This window comes from Phymastichus coffea, unplaced genomic scaffold (assembly GCF_024137745.1).
Source record: "Phymastichus coffea isolate CEN01 unplaced genomic scaffold, Cenicafe_Pcof_1.1 PCOF00075, whole genome shotgun sequence".
Lineage (NCBI taxonomy): Eukaryota > Metazoa > Arthropoda > Insecta > Hymenoptera > Eulophidae > Phymastichus > Phymastichus coffea.
The window spans coordinates 436489-455969 of NW_026706886.1; the positions used below are offsets into that span (position 1 = coordinate 436489).

The 19481-nt window shown below is 41.9% G+C and overlaps 1 protein-coding gene across 6 annotated transcripts in view; it reads left to right on the forward strand.

Annotated features, from left to right (window-relative positions):
* LOC131668197 (irregular chiasm C-roughest protein-like) overlaps positions 1–19481 on the forward strand; it is a 99014-nt gene that overhangs the window by 49219 nt on the left and 30314 nt on the right. For all 6 annotated transcript variants that reach the window (XM_058942141.1, XM_058942144.1, XM_058942142.1 and 3 more), the window contains exon 2: positions 9737–10059. In XM_058942141.1, coding sequence (XP_058798124.1) covers positions 9737–10059 — 323 coding nt within the window. The remainder of the gene's footprint in view (positions 1–9736; positions 10060–19481) is intronic.

The following is a 19481-nucleotide window of genomic DNA, read 5'->3' on the forward strand; positions in this document are numbered from 1 at the left end:
AGGGGGCGCATTTTCAAATTAGGATTCTGCTCTCGACGAGTATGAGTTCTCTACTCTCGCTCTGCACGCGCGCGTAGCCAACTGCCGTATACAGATCCTATTTGCAAGCTTCAATTCTCGTGCCGCTGCTGTGTGCGTATAATCTAGAAGTGGGTAAAGCGCCAAGAAGGTATCAGCTGCGCGTATGTATTTACACTCTCTCCCTTTTTCAGCCGACTATCAACATGTGCAAAGCCTTACAAGGTTGGTTCGTTTCACTTTTTCGCGTTTTTATCTGCAAATATCTCATAATTAACTCTCCCGTCTACGGCAAATATTATAATTTTATTCCACTAAGAAAGGTTTAATTTAAACAAAATAGAAAAGTGAGCAAAGTTGAATCGTCGTCCGTTAGGAGTGCAGGGAAAGTAGGTTAGGCCAGGCAGCGAGACTCGTAAAACTTGGCTCTCTTTCTCGCTCTTTCATTTTTCGCGTAGTGTACATAAGTCAGCGTTTTGTCGGCGCGTCTTTTCGCGATCCCTTTGTCTCGTGGGCGCGGCGCGAACGAACTGCTGCTACCTACTGCTCGTTCGCTCGCTCACTCGCTTGTTTGCTTGCTTGCTTGCTTGCTTGCTTGCGCCTCCTTCCTTTTCTCGGTCATCCCTTCGGGCGGCCAAAACGAGGAAAGTTCTGCTCGCGTTCGCTCGCTCGCGGGAACTTTTGGAATTTACAGCTAGGCGGAATTCCCAACTAGCAGCTCTTAACAAAAGTCCGTTGAAAATAACGAGGCGCCGGCGCGTATATTGGATCGAGTCTGCCTACTGCATTTTCGTGTGTTTTGGCTAGAGGAGGAAGGTGTTGCTGAGAAAACGAGAGGGGGGGGGGGGAGAGGAGGAGTGCGCTGGCGCACGACTTTGCACACGGCACAAGAACGAGAAAGAGCGAAAGAGAGCCGTGTTAATGCTGGTCACGTCCGTGCGACTGCGCGGGGGGTGCCGAGGATCGAGAGCGCACGGCTATAAAATAAAAGAGAAATAGGAGAAGGAGAGACTAGCAGATAAAACTAAAGAGCCTGGCAAATAAAATTGCCAACCAGACAGATGATAAATAATGGATGAATATGCAAAATGCAGAAGAAAAAAAGAAGAATACACAGAATCACTCGCTAAACGCCGCATTTTCTCCTCTGTTGATATTCCAATAACTTGCTCGTACACGAGCTCACCAAAAAGACAGCTTTAGCGAACTGGCTAGGGTCGAGAATGTCTGATATGCCGTGAGCAATTGCACGCTTTCGAGTTCAGTTCTTCTCCTGGGGCATGTCAAATAATATAAAACACTAAATTCGTGAAAAGCGTAGCTATGCCCATAAAGAAAAACGCCTTTCGGTTTTTCAATTTTTTCTTATCTGCCCTTGCTTAATTCGAGAACTGCTATCTTATGGAAATCTTATCTTCAACAAGAGCGCGCGCGTTTTATCGCACACACGTTTAGCAAAGTTCAGCGCGGACCGGATATAAAATTTTCGAGCCATTATAACTTGCCTTTTCACAGACTAGGTAATCAGAAACACGTTCGCGGCTTTTGACGCGCTTCCATCCCTCGGTTTGTTAGACTACCGCTCCCTGACTCTGAAGAGTAAGTTTCAGTGCAGGTGACTAGAAGATTGAGATTTTCTTTTTCTGCGCGCGAATCTTCTTTTAATATTTCCAAGTTTTCATGAACCAGGAGCTAAATTAATACGAAGCTTCAGGTCATATCATCTCTTCGTAATAAAGCATGTATGTCAACTTTTTCAAGTTAGAGAGGAGTTTAAAAATATATATATAAGACAACTTATTACAACTTTATTAATAAAATAATGCCTGAATTTTGCTTGACTAAACAATCATGATCATTATGAACGACGGCAGTAATAATGCCACCGGCGTGTGCTATATGACAATCAACGAGCTAACAATCATCAAGCTTACAGTGGACCGTTAAAACATTGACACAGTAAATGTAGGTAGAAAGAAACTGGCTAACAATCGCAGAGAGCATTTGTCTACCGTCATCGTTGAAAATCAAATTTGAAGCAAAGAGAGAGAAAGGAGAGAGAGAGAGAGAGAGAGAGAGAGAGAGAGAGAGAGAGAGAGAAGAGAGAAAACGTGCGATTTCACACATGGTATAATTCGCTCGTTAGTCGTACGCGCCACCGAAATTCCAGGGGCGGAGCCTAACGACAGCTATTTATCTAGTCGTACGTCTTTATCTTACTCGTCGCTCAATTTATTTTCGGTCCCTTCTCTCTGTTTTTTACGGCTAATCCGTTGTTTCAAGGCGAGTAAACCACTAAATCGTTGCATTGTTTGCTCGGAATTTTCATAGACATTGAATAAAAATGCCCAGCAATAACAGGGTATAACATTTGAGGTTTTTTGAATGGAACACTATCGATTTCTCTCTCTCTCTCTCTCTCTCTCTCTCTCTCAGCCTATTCTATTACTCAAAGTGTATCCATTTGCGATAAGCTCTGACAACAAAGGGCGGACCAGTCGAAACCAACGCGAATACGATTATTCATACTTCAATTAGCTCGTTCAAGAGCGCTAGTGTTTGCAAACCGCTTTATAACGACGTTATTGTTTCTTCGAGTAGGAAAACATAAATGTTACCGATGCGCCACGTTCCAATGAAAACAAGCGAATTTTTTGCAGAAACACGCGCAGAGAAAACAAATTGACGTCGATCAAATGAAAACATTCGACGTAGGTGGGCTACATCGATGAAATCCTTTATATCCCACAGCGGAGGTTTGTTTTTGATACACCATGCGTTACGTCAAAGCAAGCCTTATTCTCGAAATACACACACACACACATACATATACACGCACATACTGCACTAAAGCGGAACCAGGAAGAGAACGAGGGCGTAACTCGACGGATTTTATCAGCAGAAAAAGCGAATGAAACCGCGAGTCCTTTTCAATGGTTCAATGGTTGGAAAGGAACATGAACTATGGCGTGAGTGAACGCTCCTTTCAAGCAAAATTACTCGGCGCAGTTTAGTCCAATCCCCGGAAAATATGTGGTTATCGCCAGTGCGCGGCTTTCTTTTCCCTCTCGGAGCTCTTCGAAGCACCTCCGCGATCTTTATCGAAAGCGGATCTACTCGTGCCGCAATAATTGACCGGTTGACCGCGATATTTCCAATGGTCAATCGGCACCAAGTGAAAATTACAGAGACTTTGCCCTAGCTCTCGCAGCTTTCGCGCGCGCGAGTGTCTAATTTGATGGATTCTTGTAATTTCTCTCTCGTTACACTCCTCTTGCACTTTGTCACTGCGACAACGTGGGAACAAGTTTTCTCCTCCATTAGCCGTCAATTTAATAATTCATACTGAATTTGCAACAGTCTTAGAAAGAAGTAAGCTTCGCGTCCGTTAAATTAACTCTGTAGTTTGATTTTTCACTCGTGACTGTACCAATAAAAAAGGGATCGATCAGACTTACCCTCCTGTTCTCTCTCTCTTTCTTTTTCTCTTTCAGGTAGCCACTGAGAGCATGTCTAACATCTCTGCGTTACCAAAATCATCTGTGATCTATAGGCCACGCGATGTTTCTGCCTCTACCTATACTATTAATATCCTGAGGTTCTAGGTCGTTAGTTAAGTTATAACTTCCCTGCAACCTTCGATGCTGTTTATTGTTCGCGCTTTACCTCTAAGCTTTAGCCTAGTCTCTCTATAATTTTCGCACTAGTGAGTATTGATTACGATATAGGCTGCGATATAATCGTTTCATTACTGTTATCACCTACATTATTGACGTTTATGTCTCAATTGCTTTTTTCAATATTTTTAGTTTTGCCACATTTTGTAATTCAAATAGCGCTACATGTTATTTTATTCAATGATTTACATTCTATAGCTTATTGAGCGACTTAATGTTTCTTTCTCTCACCCTCTGTCTTCCTACGAAAATCAGCAAAATAACGTTAAACTCACGAATTGAAGATGTATATTTTGAATTCATTATCTTGGCGAACATCTAATTTCACGAATTCCCAACGAGTCGAGCTTTTCATTCGTTGAATATTCTCCTGGCTCCTGGCTCGAAAAAAAATCCTGCGCACTAAGTTCGGACGGAAAAAAGAAAAGAAAATGAAAACTACACGCGAGTTTATATAAGCACGTACACACACACGCGCGCGCACACTCACACAGACACACACATTTATACATAAATATACAAGAATTGGAGGCTGCCGTTAATTTTCACATGCACTCACGAAAGTTTCATAAGCTCGGTAGAAGAGGGAGACAGAAAGAGAGATAGAGAAATGGTGTAATTCATACACGCGAAAAAATCAGCGCGCGTGTATACTGTCGAAGTTTACGATGCTGTGGCTGCAGAAGCCGTTATTACAGCAACAAAAGCCCCGAGATTTTGGGTTTTGGCAGCAGCAGCAACAGCGGCAGCAGCAGCAGCAGCAGCAGCGGCGGCGCCGGTGGTTCCCCTGGATTAGCTCGGGAGCGTCGGTAATAATAATAATGAGGCCGAGGGGAGAAAATAATTCCGAGAGCAAGTTGCGTGAGCTCACGTTCGCGCTCTCGCGAGCCAACAGAGGAGATGATAAACCGCTGCTTTCTCACGCGAAACTTCGGCAGTTTTCGAGAGTACGAGAGAGAGAGAGAGAGAGAGAGAGAGGGAACGGGAAAAAAGGGAGCGCACCACTTAGCTTCGATTCCACTCCCTCGTAGATAGCTGTCTGTTTACGCCGAGATGAAAATTTCACTTGGCAAGCCGCTAATATCTAGGTCGTCTAGGCAAAACGAGAACATTCGGCGAAATGCAAATGTCTTTCTGCTACCTCGCGCTCGCGCTGTTCAACGATACTCGAGCTACTTGGCTATGCCGAATGTGGGTTACCGAGCTTTAAGCTTTCGTTTAATTTGCATCGTTCTGCGATGCGCGGCTCGCACTGGACTAAACTTTCTTTTTTCTTTTTCTTTTTCCGTTACACTTTTTCATGTTCGTATTTGCCTTAATCGTCGGAACCTCGTTCAGTTTTTAATGATAAACTTCGCGACCGCGATAATGAAAATTTCATATAATTTACACGTGACCTCATTCGAACTACATATCTGATGGCATTCCGACACGTTCTATAAAATAAACACATCGTTAGATCTAATCCAAATTTAATCGATCCCATTTTCCACAAATTTCGCATTAGTAGCCTCCGGTCCACATAAACATCGATCTAAACGATTGACTTTCAGATTTTGCAACAATGTTTCCGATAAAAGAATAACTGAATCAAAGCTCGTTTCCACAAAAACGCTGGAATGTGCGCTTATCGTTCGCAGGGCAACTAAAAAGCAGGTCAGTCGAGATATATACAAATGAAAGTAACTAGCGTACTTCAACTTGGCACTTTCGCGGATTCCTTCGAAATATAAGTACTCGAAAACTTCTCTATCAACTCTCCTCGAAAAAAATATAAGTTATCTTCTTGTTCTTCTTTTTTTCGATTAAATTTCCTCGTCTCTACTCCGCTGTCTGGTGGTCATCTCCACGGAAATAAGTCATAATCACACCCTCTACGAAAATAACACTAACGACTTGTATAAAAGCAAATAGAAAAGCGTGACGAGAACCATCAGCGCAAATTAATCATCGAAAAGCAAGCTTTGAGGGAGTGTAGCCCGAATACACACGGAAACAAGAGAGGGAGGCGCAAGTTACAAGCGAACTCGGCACACTCAATTACGAGAGATCCAAGAAAGTCATTATGTATAACCGCCGTTGTTTCGGATCTGCCTTTGCGCAATGGAATGCACACAGAGCCCGTGCGCCCGCAAAAGCTTCCGTAAGCTCTGTATCTCTCGTTCAACTCGTACAAATGCGAGGCATTGCCGTGTGTGTCTTATACGGTAACGTCAATTGTGGGGCGTTGATTGCTGCCGCTGTTGCTGCTGCTGGCCAATGGGGAACCGACGTCGTCTCCTTGTCTGAGGTAACCTGGCTACACACGTAATTAAACACGTTTGTGTATATTTGCCGAGACGATTACGCAGCCGCACATATTCATACCCAAACCACCCTCCTTGCCGCAGCGAGCAAGCGCCTTGTACTCTACTCTACGCAGCGAGAGCCTGTTAGCTTCTATTTTCGTTTGTGCTTCACTCCAGCTACATCGCATCTGCATTGGCCATTCTCTTAGCAGTATCTCGCGTGTATTTTAAAGTTTAGCTACACAGCTCCATTTTCATCAAATGTATTGATGCAAAAGGACGCAACATGGCAGTATTTGGAACGTAGGAAATACGATCTCCATCCTTCGCTAACTTTTAATCAATTAATCTTTCTAGATATAGACTTTTAGGAAAGTCTCGCTCTTCTACTTCAATATCGACAAGACATTTGTCTCATGCCGTTATATTCCATTGCATGCAACTCTCCCGAACGTACATATTTTATGCACACAACGATAAAAAATGTTTGGCTCCCAAATAAACCGGACGAGATGAATTCATCGGGAGCGTAAATTAATGAAGAGAGTAGCGTATCAATTTGAGCGGCGCGCAAGATATACCTAACAAGATACGGATCGACGCCAGTCAGCAGTTTACGCGTGTGTGTCTGCGTTAGCGTACTTGTCGTATGTGGCTTCCCGGCGATCCATATTGGCGGCTTAAGGTGTCGTTGCCTCGTCGCGTCCACAGGCAAGTAACTCGTCAGCGTCGCCGTAGTTGTGATCAAGCGAGGCACCGATCAGCGCAGCGGCCGAACTAACTAAACATTAAATCAGCTATTCCACTTCATCGTCAAAACCGATTAGCCTACTTTACATGATGCCTCGCGCGATCAAAGCATCAAAGTCAGCATAAAGCAACTTGAATCCGATTCTCGCGTGCATTAATTATCCGCTAGTTTTGACCCTTTGTGCGGTTGGCACGCGGTTAACGCAGTCTCTGTTTATGTGCGTTTCTGCGTGCAAGAGGGTCTCTCTCTCTCTCTCTCTCTCTCTCTCTCTCTCTCTCTGTTTGTGCCTTGCACTCACCTTGGTGTACATACTGATTGGCGATTCCCCTTTGCTACATGACTTTCTACACCTTGCTGACGTCGCCGCTGCTGTCTCGTGCTGATCTCGTTGCCTTATTGATACAAGCGCGCGCGAACATGCTGCACTACACGCGTCGCTTAATTACTCGTCCTCCCATTGACGTTGTTGTTGCGTTGTTCAATAGGCCAACTCTGGACTGCAGTCACGCTTGTCTTCGAGAGTCTGCCTGGATGCGTGGGCTGCTTGCCCGCTCTTGATTATCCGAAGCACTCATTCTTTCTCTCTTTCTCTCTATTCATGTGATATGCATTGTCCTATTGGTATATAGAGTAACAGATCAGCCTCGATATGTTTAATCACTCTACTGGGGAACAATACCATAATTATCAGGAAATGTAGGTAATCGATATATATCCAAACCAAACGATATACATCTTCCATTGAGCAAACAATTGACTTTTGAACGCATAATCATTGGCTCGACTAAATCAGATTTATGGAATAATCGAGTACTGTAGTTACGGCCAATTTGATTAAAACGATTCGCACAGTCAATGCGCAACTATGTGCACAATGAAGCACCCTATTAGCATTTGAAAATCATCTAAATAAATCCTCCCCACTAAAGACGTTTTCTATGTAAACAGTCGACCAGTGAAAAAAGTTCTTTTTGTTATTCTCTTTATCGCTCTCCTTTCCTTGAGAGATTCTTCACGTGCGATAAGCATATTCCTCGATTCGTTCGTGACTAAACTTTTCTTTTTTGTTTTGCCTTTCTTTTTCCATTGCTGTTTATGTTATATTCGACCCCGATGATACAATACAACTTTTCGTTGACGTAAAGCTTGACTTCGAGTAAACGATGCCCTAATAGCACTTTTGCCTTTTTCGACTTATTTACATTGGATTTCATTGAATTATTCATGAAAAGCTTATCTAATTACCCACTTTGATGAGAATCAGTCTGACGAAAAGAAACTTTACCTCGTAAAACGAATTCATACAAATATTTGTTTTCTCTTTTGTTTTTGTTTCTATGAAGCGATAAGCGAAGTCGACTGTATTTATAAAATTGGTTAGATAAATGAACTGAAATAAAATTGCATACGTTTGAAAACATTAAATGATGTTTTTCATCAAGAGGCTTTCAAATTCAAAATGTCAATCTGTAAACGCTTTTACATATGAAAATATAAGCTTTTAAATAATTGTCAATATCCTTCAAATAGTCTCGCTGAACGGGGACGTAAATTTTTTTTCAAATATGTTCAAATCGGCAAGTCATATATTTGATCCTTTTCGTTTTATTCGTTTTATATTTATGTTATAAATATAACTAGAAACACAACAGCAACATTGAATATTGTAGATGACAGCGTGAAATCGAAGCTCTTGAAGCTGGAACTGCGGTCAAGATAGAATGGAATCTTGACGAATATACCAAACAGCCAATCCAAGAGGTTGATAATAGCAGATTAAATGCTATAATAAGTCGAATTAAAAATGGGAAAAGTCTCTGCCGCAGTGGGATACCCTCGTAAAGCAAGTCGCGCGCATTCAAGTTAATTAGGCATTCGCGATCGAATAATTGATATAAGTAGCTAGGAGAGAGGTAAGAGCCGGGAGAGGAGCGAAAGAAGCCGATGCAATTATCGTTATTATTCCCGCTGTTCATTCAAAAGAGCCGGCTGCGGGGCCGCCGTGAGCGACGTCGTTATCCTATTGAGCTCGTATATATATATATATATATATATATATATATAAGAAGTGGCCCGTGAGGAGGGAGACATATACATCCTGTCGTGTTCCAGTGTACGCAGATAAGAAGTGGCTGCTGAGGCAGCTTTGTGCGAGTGCACTCCTCCACACACTGATATTCATACGACGCAGTAGCAGCTGTTGATCCCTCTCTCGATCTCCATTTATATCGCGTGGCACTTATATAGACTGACTCTTCTTGTTCGCTCTATTTTCAGATTGGGAGCTTGTTTTTCTCTTACTGAGCCTTTCCTCGCAGGATATTCCTTTCCGTTTTCTTTGACGTGATTTGTCGTTTAGCTCTCGGAGGGAAGGGGAATGAGCTTCCAACGACTGACAACTGAAACGAAATGTATTTCTTTTATTTCGTTTATTTTCTTTTTTGATAGGAGATTAATAAGAAAAAAGGTTTTGTCATATTTATATTCATTAATATTGCTTGATACTATTATCACGCGAGACAGGCTATTAATCTACCCAAATTGCCGTATAGTCCCAAAATGCTTCATATATTTATTGAAATATCGAATGAGTTAATGAATGATCCTAGGAGGTAGGCGGCGAATGAAACGTTGATTATTCTATCTACCGTAAAGATTATTAGGATACTCGCTAGTAGGCTAAAACAATTAACAACGTGGAAATCAGTCGAGAATAAGAAAAGTCCAGTGAGAGCTCGATACAAGCTGGATTAAGGTATTTAATAATAAAAGAGACGGAAAATTCTCTCGGAAGCTATGATAGCCTGCGGGCGCGCGCACAGAGCCAATCGAAGCTGTCACGGTGTCAGAGCCATAGCGTCAGTCAATTCTCCCACATTCGCCGTCGTCGTTGGACTTGGCTCGCACAAAAGCCCAATTACGCTCGTCCCACGCTCTTTGACTCTTGCTGCCCTGTACAGTATACTAATTCAAGTCCTCTGATGGGATCCTCTGTGTTGCAGACGGCGTATACGTCGGTGGCTCAAGGGCGTCGACCTGCTGCTTCTGCTACTGCTACTGCCGATAGCGACGACGAGAGCGGGCCGAGCCACTTTTCCGGACTTCACCACCTACAAGACACCAACCACCACGGAAATGGTCTACCAGAGGTTCGCCATCGAGCCATCGGATCAAACGGCCGTCATTGGGAGCAAAGTCACGCTACCCTGCAGGGTACTCAACCAGAAAGGCCCTATCCAGTGGACGAAGGACGATTTTGGCTTGGGCGCAGTCAGGAATCTCACGGGTTTCGATCGCTACGCCATGATCGGCAGTGACGAGGAAGGTGAGTTTCGAGTTTCGTATTATGCTTTTTTTGTCTAATTTGTCGCAGTCAAACACTTGTTAGTTTGTTTCGATTAGTTCAATAGCTAATGTAGCTAATATAGACGCCTCTTGAAAGATTCAACAATTCATCCGTGACGAGCTATTGATCAATGTCATTTTCGTTTGCTCTCCGATCATTAAGGCAACTAATGATGAAAAACAAATGCGCTCCTATTATTAACAAATTTTACCCAGTAACGTTATATGTATAGTACGTGAATTGAATTTTGAAAATTCAGTATGACGCGAGACAACGTGGCCTTGCATAGTAAAATAGTAGCTGAATCGATAGGCAAAAATGGCGAAGACAAGTAAGGCGACCGAAGAAACAGGAGCCAAATGTCTTTCTGATAACGCGTCGATGCATTTCGTTCATCGAGTAAGACCAGTTTTTAAACGTGTTACGCGCACACCACTGAGCCGTGTCATTTCCATTATTTTACGTTCTTTTTCTCTTTCTTTCATCCTTCTTATGAATACTTTAATCGCAGCGAGCTCACATTTACGACGGTATTGTAGTTTGGTCTCGCGGTTGCTTGATTATACGGCTGTACTTTATAATACCTCCGACTTTCTCTACCTCGACTATGCTGTAAAATCTCAGTCCCGCGACAGTCCGACTGTTTTGTTCTAATGGATTTCTCGCTCGGCAATTAAACTGATCGCGCGCTCGTTGCACGCTCAACCTACGTATAATAAAAAAAGTGCGGTATTTTTTTTTATTCTTGCCGAGGAAGGGAGGAGTCGGTAAAGAGTACAACCTTTCTGTTCAGTTAATAGTCAAAGTTTAATTGAGGAAAAAATGACGCGAATTTGTCGAGACGGGACCTTTCGTCGTAACATTTCCATCGACGCGCCAGCGGCGGCTCGCGTGACCGTCTATTTGAATAACTACGCAGTAAAAACATTCGTGGCTCCGCTTTCAAAGCACCACTCTGGTATTCCCTCTCTCTCGTTTCTTTTTTTCTCTGCACGTCCAACATGCGCGAAACGCAATAGCCTGTTATAAAAATCTACGCTAGCGCGTTTGAAAATATTTATCGCAAATATTTTGTTTCGCTCGGCTACAGGCTCGGTCAGAATAGAGATCAATCTACACATATATACATACATATCTGCGTGTATATATATATATATATACCGCTGAGTTTAACAAACGGAATCGGGTTAAATAAGTCCGGTGCTCCCTTGCCGAAAAGAAGAAAGCGCTTTCTCTCTCATATAATTCGAAATCTGGTTGGCGGCGCGGCGCAAGTTTAAATTAGTTTTGAAATGCGGCGCGCACGCCAGGTATAGTATAGTGTGGTCGCGTCGCGCCGCAGCCACTGCACTAGCGCAGAGCCGCACATAGCCGATCGATATGCACGCAGGTGTCCGCAAGACGCGCACTTTTGATTAACGAGCCCCGCGCGCGCAGCTCCTTCCACAACTTTGTTCGGCCTACTCGGCGAGAATCGAACTGCTGAGTATTCTGCACCCGCAGCAAGAGCACCTTCTTAGCTGACCAAGATCAGCTTGATGAGCAGTGAAATTTCTTGGAAAGTTAGTCGAGTTTCCTTTTTTTTAGAGTTGCGGCTCTACTTTTCTATTCTGCGCCACTGTACTTCGTTTTCTCCATTATATATCTAGGCCACATATCAACAGCCGTAATTAATAGCCAACTTGAGAGAATAATTACGATTTCTTGAATCGAATAACTGAAATATTAATAGAATTCGTTCTATCGTACACCTAAAATTAGTCGAATTTATCCACTTACAATTGATAAATAGAATTGCTTACTTATTAATCATACACATAAGTAACATCAATACATCACTGGCAATCAATCAGTCCAAGTAGATTAATAGTAAATACGACTTATTTATGTATGGCAAAGCAAGTAGAGAGAATAAGCTCGTCTGCTATGAAATGTCGGGGAAAATTTATGATGATGAAAAGCAAGCTTTCTGCGTGTCGATAAGCACTACTGACAGGGACAGAATACGAAAACTCGTAAAATTTGATCAATCAGTAAAAAATTCCTTGGAGTATTTTTCATCGCGCTACAACATTTGGTATGTTCATGATTAGCTAATCAAATGAAGTTAGCTCGTTGCGACAGGCTCAACAAGAGCAATCGCAATGCCGATTTGTATGACCAGAATTTTTTTCTTTTTTTGCAACTAGTTTCTTGATAAAGTTTTAGGTCAAAGAGACATGACAATATTGGTTATAACAAGTCTGCTTAATGAGTCTGTAAGTAGACATGAAAACTATAGTTTCCTTGCGGCACCGCGACATTGATCTCTGCCAGAGTTTTTACTTAAGAATGTTTTTGAAGATATAGATTTTCGTTCTATTTTCGGGAATCAGAGGCTTCTCATAACTATTGATAAATCGGCCGTCAGGTGGGCAAATCGTAAAAGATAGACGCGCGATAAATTATGTCGAGGAATGACGAAAAAGCCCAGAGGAGAGGCAAGATTTCGGGTTATGATTTAGACATAACTCACGAAGTATTAACTTTAAACTATAAATTAAAATGGCTCTTCCGGCGCAGGTTTCCTCTAACACTCGCACGAGCGAGTGGACGTAGAGCAGAGTTTGTATTCTCTTGCACAATAATGGCTTTTATCCTTGGGGCTAAGGAAGAAGGGGTAACTTGTACTAAACGCGAAGAGCTATGGGCAAAATGAACCTTGACAAAGTTTCACCACGATACGATAACCACTCTGCTATACGAAAATTTATATGACTTTCCGCTATAAATTCTCTCTCTCTCTCTCTTTGCTACATAAGATGAATCCTTGCATCGACTTAGTTTTGCGGTGGCTTCTTTTGTTGGTAAATTAACTTGCAGGAGAATCCGGAAAATCGTATGATGAAGTTATTTTCGTGATAATGTAACAATGGTACCGACACCACCACAAGCGTTGATAAATCGCGCGAGAAAGATACGATTTTCGAGCTTGCACGGTGCTTCCTAATCCGGCAATTAGTTTTTTACTTTCTTGCTTTTTTTCTTGGGCGCGACAAGCTTGTTACGGCAATGGCTCTTCCTTCCCGTTGGCTCCCTCTATAATACGTCTTTTGCAGCCCTCGCTCTCTTCTTCTGCCCGAGTACGTCGACGGCCGAGGCAGCAGCGTACATCCGTTAAGAACGTATTGCTCGCGCTTACGTCTCTGGAGGGGACGAACATGTGTGCGTGTGTGTGACCTTTACGAGGCTAGACTTGACTACCATAGCGGGCTATTACACTGAGAGAATTGCTATAATAAAATGTGCTATAGTTGCAGTAAAATTTACTACAAAACATAGTAATCGTAGGATATACTCAAGTCATAAAATTTATTAAACTTTTATCAATTTCTACTATAGCCATAATAATTTTTATATGAAAATATTGAAAAAGTTCATTATAACAAATAATAAGAATAATTATGCCACAATAGTTATAAACAGATGTAATAATGTATGTTAGAATACCTAGCAAATATTATTGTGCCTTGAAGACATTTTACGATGAACGTAGCAAAAATTACAACGGCCGGATTGAAGTCTAAACACGTGCTTCGAGACTTCAATTTGATAATTTGCAGGGGCCACGTTTATATGATTGTTCACTCAATCTTTATACTATATAACAAAATATCGGTCTGAATCATAATCAATAAATTGTAAAAATGCGTGCGGTCACAAGTGTGATACGCAATATACATGTGTATAGCTAATAACGATAATGTATCAATCAATCGTATACGCCCTACTCCAAAAAAAAAAATAATTTCAAGATTAAGGTGACTTATGTGCATTATGTAGATTATGTGCATAATAAAATTTACCGAACTAACCCCCTGTATTCTCTTCACGTAGCAATCAATATGGGTTCTAGTAAAATTTATTAGAATCTATAGCTACATAGAGAAATTTTCATTATTTTAATTTTGACAACGTTACACGGCAATTTTTACTACAGAGTATATATCACGATTACTATGTTTTGTAGTAATTTTACGATCAATTATGGCAAATTTTATAATATGAATTGTCTTTGTGTATTTTATGGTTGAATCAAATTTAATTAATTTTGCTTTTGACCTTGTGTTAACAAATTTTTTTTTATTCTTATGTGGCATACGCATATCATTTCGCATTGCATGGACTTGCAGCGATGGCGTGCCATAGTTACAATTTATTTGAGGACGCACGTATATCGCACGTATATTTACATAAGTCTTACAATTTTCTATGATGACTGTATCTTTCCATCCGTTTCGATATACGATAGACGTTTACGTGCGCAATTGTAAGTTGGCGTAGCCCCTATACTATTCCGACTTTGACGGCGGAATAAATAATAGCAGCGCGCGGGGCACACAGAGCGAAACCGCATGGGTAATTACCGTGGCGCGAGAGAGCGCTAAATTCTCAGCGCTTTGGTTGTATCACGCGAAAGCAATTATCGGAAATATTCGCGCGGTCTCTCTGTCTCTCTCTCTCTCTCTCTCTCGACGCGCCGCGCAAAACGAACTGCAAAATTTCTCGACACATTGCCTGTATTGCAGAAAAGCAAGAGCACAAAATGATGATAATAATAATGATAATACCGACGCGAGTGCTGCTGTTTTTATAAAAGCGAGATAAGAGGGTGAGATTTTGCGTGCACATAAGACCGGCTCGTTAATTATTTCGTGAATTCAGTGAGTTCATTAGTGTCGCGGGCATGCGCGTGAGCAACTTAAACCGATACTCTCTCGGTTCGCTACAGTGTGCACAGAGCCTAACCGATACTAATTTCAACGGCGAGTTATAGCTGCTATTACACGGTTACGCGTAATTCCCTGGCGCTTGCCCTCTTCCTTGACCCCCGTCCCCTCCGGCTACGTTATCGACGGCTTCTGATTTAGTATGGCAATAAACGAGACGTTAATTACAGCGACGTTTCTCTTATGCCAAACTTGCCTCGCAGGCACTACACCTCCAGAGCTTTAAGACTCGCTGCTGCTGCAAGCTCGCGCGAGCATTGTAATTCCAGTATGTTGGAGCAAGCAGCTCGTTACCTACTCATTTGGCTATGCTTATACTATGATTTTTAATTAGCAAACCTTCAACAAGCTTATAATTACTTCTTTACGGAGTCTTCTTTTTGAGTAATCATACCAACTTTGTTGGAAAAAATTAGATGGACGTATCTCGAAAATGCCTTTCACATCTGCACTGCTACATAAAGCTTGCAATGGGCTACAGTATCATGTTGAGTAATAAAAATTGTAGTTGTCGTATCGATAATAGATAGTAGCGTGGATAAGTTTAAACTAAAATATAGTCGCGACGAATGACAAATGAATTGTATTGCACTCGCCTCTGATTAGAATTGGAAGAAAAGCTTTTTATTCCGTCATCTAAGAAGAGAAAATGTTTACTTGAAAGAAACTTACAGCCGAATCGATCAGAGGCACTTTGATGTTTTTTTCTTTATCTTCTTAGAAAAGAGTGCATTTCAAGGTTAAAGATAAGTATCAAGGGGCTCACTTGAGCCTGACGATAATACTTGTAGTGAGGACGTTGGGTGGCCGTAAGTGAGGGTTAAGTGCGCTTCGGTTCTTACACGCCCAAGACGCGGTCAAAGTCGAGAATCAAGTACCAAGGCCTGATAGGCTTTAGTATAGAGCCGCGTCTTTTCATGCACGCAAAAGCTTCACAACCTCTGTGCGCTGCGCTCGATCTATTTTTATCTTACTCCTCAAAAAAGACAATTTTTTTTTCCCTCGCGTTTATGCACGTTTAATTAACAGCTGATTTTCGTGGAGCAGTTAGGTCGACGTTAACACGCCTTAAGCGCAGGCGAATTTCTATCAAAGGCGATCGGGACGTCGACCACGATAAAGGAAAATTAATTAAGGCAAAAGACTTTTTATTCTATGCGCAGGCTCGTTTGGCAGGCTTGATTAACATCTAGGCCCGGGCGAGGAAAATTATTATAGTGAAATAAGCTTTGCTTTCGTAACTCAAACATTATGAATAGGCTCCGCGCACGAGCACGATCAAAGGCCGTTTATTTTTTAAATTAATCGGGTACCGCGCTTCCAAACTTTTTCGAGACCCGCTAAAAGGTTATCCGTTCGATGCGAAAAACCGATCGCCGATGGCCTTTTCCTAGCAGCGTTCAATTCCTCAGCGTCTCTATGCAATGTACGTGCGGAAAGCTTGCCGAACAAGCACTTAATGAAAGCACTAATCATTTTCACAGTCGACCTAATTACCCAGATATCATTCTCGTTCGATAAGCAGCGGCGACGGTGGATGCGCGCCAGTCGACAATGGGCTTCATTTACGCGCGCATTAGCCTCGAGGCGATGACGCGAGACATGTAGTACAGGATATATATTTTGAGGGATACGAGAAAGAGCGAGCAGAGAGTGAGTGGCGTCTTTTTTTTATGCCCGGAAGCGGCGACGCGTCGTTGCGAACAAAAGCGACGCCTCCATTCAGAGCTCCTCGGCTACTTGTGAGTGATGTTTAATTAACTGCTTGCTCACTCGCTCGTTTGTGAATCAAGTGAGAGAGAGAGAGAGAGAGAATAAAGATTCGAATTTGACACGCGTTGGTCGCGTACCAGTTGCCTGCGGTTAAACATTTGCACCTTCATTACGGATCACTGAATTTTATCCAGTCAGATATGAACATTCCTTTAGTGAAACACGTGCGCGTGTTATATACGTCGCGGATGTACTGTGAAAAATCAAAGCTAATAACAATGTGTCTCTGAATATCACGCGTACTGGAAAATTTGTTTGCGCACGAAACTTTGCCTGCGATTCAAGTCGATTAATTCGAATTGACTATGCCCGCGACTCGCTCTACGAAGAAGGAGGCATATATATAGAAAAGCATAGCGAGAATTCGTATCGACTATACTTATAGATAAGAATTTGCGAGTAGAAGCTCAGCTGAAATTTTAAGAGGCGTTCGTCGCGACGACCGATTCTTAAAAATGCACGCACATCCTGCGCTAAAGCATTTATACGCGACTTAAAAAAGTATCAAGGTAGCTAAACTGAATAATGTGATTTCTAACTTGGTTGTAGAGTCAAGTTCATAACTTTATAATATAGTCTGTAGTGAGTCGAATAAGATATCGATGAAATTTTTATCAAATTCGATATCCATTTAAATTCACACTTTATTGAGTTTCAGCCTTTTTTTTAGAAAGCAGATTACTCGTAATATCATTTTGAAAACAAACAATATTTTGCCTCATTAAATAAATTTGATGGATCTTCGAAAAACTTACTAATTACATATTAGAATCGAAACTTTCGACGTATTAAAGTTTTTATATATATGAAACTTTCATGCAGCAGGATATTACTTGTTTTCTTTGAATACATATTCTGAAGTTGTATTCTAAATTTTCTCCAAATTTTCAAACGAACTATCGAGAAACATTCAATTTCAAAACTTCTACATTTTAAGTGATTGAATACGCCCCAGCCATTGAAATAGATCTTGAGCAAAAAATAGAGAATCGGTAGGTGATGCGCTTATAGAGGTGCAATTTAGAAACGCTAGCCAGTGGGAACTAGAGCCTCTTAACAAGCAATTTGGAAAAGCAACCGGCGGCGATTCATCGGACACCGCGAGAGCAACAAAGCGTAGTTCGGCCACTCGAGAAATTCGATACCGTCACCAGTAGCAGCAACAACAGCAGCAGCAGCAACAGCAGCAGCAGCAGTAGCCACGAGCTCTCTCTCTCTCGCTTTCGCTCGACAATTGTCGTTCTTACCTTAGATGCTCACGAGGTAAACATCGTAATCGGCAACGGGTGCGCGTTCCCTCGAGTCCACATAGCCTCAGGCATTGTTTGGTCGCACCTCCGGTTAACCCCACTGAGAGCTTTCTCTTCGAGAGAAACTCGAGTCACGGTTCTCTCTCCCTCTCCCCTTTCCTTCCTTCCTTCCTCATCGGCGGATTTATTTCAAGCCCAGCTGCTACTGCTGGACTTCCTTGCCACCCACACCGATTCTCGCGCTTCGCTGGCGGGCGATCTCCTCCCCCACCCCTCCTCCCGTTCTGTCTCTCTCAAAGAGACTTTGCGCGCGGATTAAAACCGACGATTGTGGTGGAATTTGCAAAGATGGCCGCGTATCTCCACTTTATCTTCAAGGTCTCCTTTCCCTTTTGTTTTTCCAGCTCAAAGTTAATTTTGCGTTTGCATTCTCGAATGCCATTACCATATTAATCTTTTCTACTACATCGACGACGAATCGCAATGTCCTTTCGCGAACAAAATAATTTAAAAACGACTATTACGTTATGCAAAGTATATATCCTATACTGTCCACGATGTACTTTCAGTTTTCGGTTACTACCATATGGGTAACGTACTGAAACTCGTTTCCATAAACGAGAATTTGGCATAAAAATTTTTATATGTCAGCTGGAAGATTCAATTTTCTCTTCAAAAACCATTTTTCTAATATATTTCATGCGTATTTTTTTAATGAAAAAATAACTAAAATTTCTGTTTTCAATTGTATCGGAGCTGATTTCGAAAAACGCGCTTGCGCAATATCCAAACAGTGTGCGCGTGTGTGCGTGGTAGCGGCGAAAAAATGAACGTTTTACGTGCGAGCTCGCTGACACGGAGCATATTTCATTGCTCAGTACTCTGCGAAAACCAGTAAGAAATATTGAAGTCGTAAAAAAAAGCAGCACCCAAAGTGCAGCATAACTCGCACGATCTCCTCTCTCTCGTCGAGGCAAAAAAATATATATATAATAACATAGAATTTGCATCGATTCGGCTATGTCGAAGCTTTCACCTCTTGACACGTTTATCTCGGATAAGAGCAATCAAACGCGATCGTAAAAAGAAGTTTCCGCGAATTCACATGAAATATGCACATACATGTACAATTTTTAACAGCCTAACTATGTACATATATATACAGTTGAATCTCGAGTGTTATGCGATTAACAGCCCGGTCATGTCGTTAAAATTCTCAGCGCGCGCTGAGTTGGCGTTATGTAAGTTCTCTGAAGTACGCGTGCTGATCGGCAATATTAATTTCGCTCGATAATTCTTTCGAGGGATTTCATATATACAACTGCTGTCAGACGATGCAGCTGTCAACCGTAGAACGTATGATATTCTCGCTCGATATGTGAATTTCAATGGAGGCTTCAGTTTCGCATCTGACAGACATTACAATTTTTTTTGTATGATCGCCAATAAAAGCTGGCGACGAGGTACGTCGTAAACAAATCAATCTAAATGAATGATCGATGAAAGCCTATTGCCTTACTCGACAGTAAAACCGTTCATCGCGCGAACGATCGCTGCGACAGGTCTGCGCAGTCATTGACCGATACTACTAGTTCGTCGAGCAAAAAGC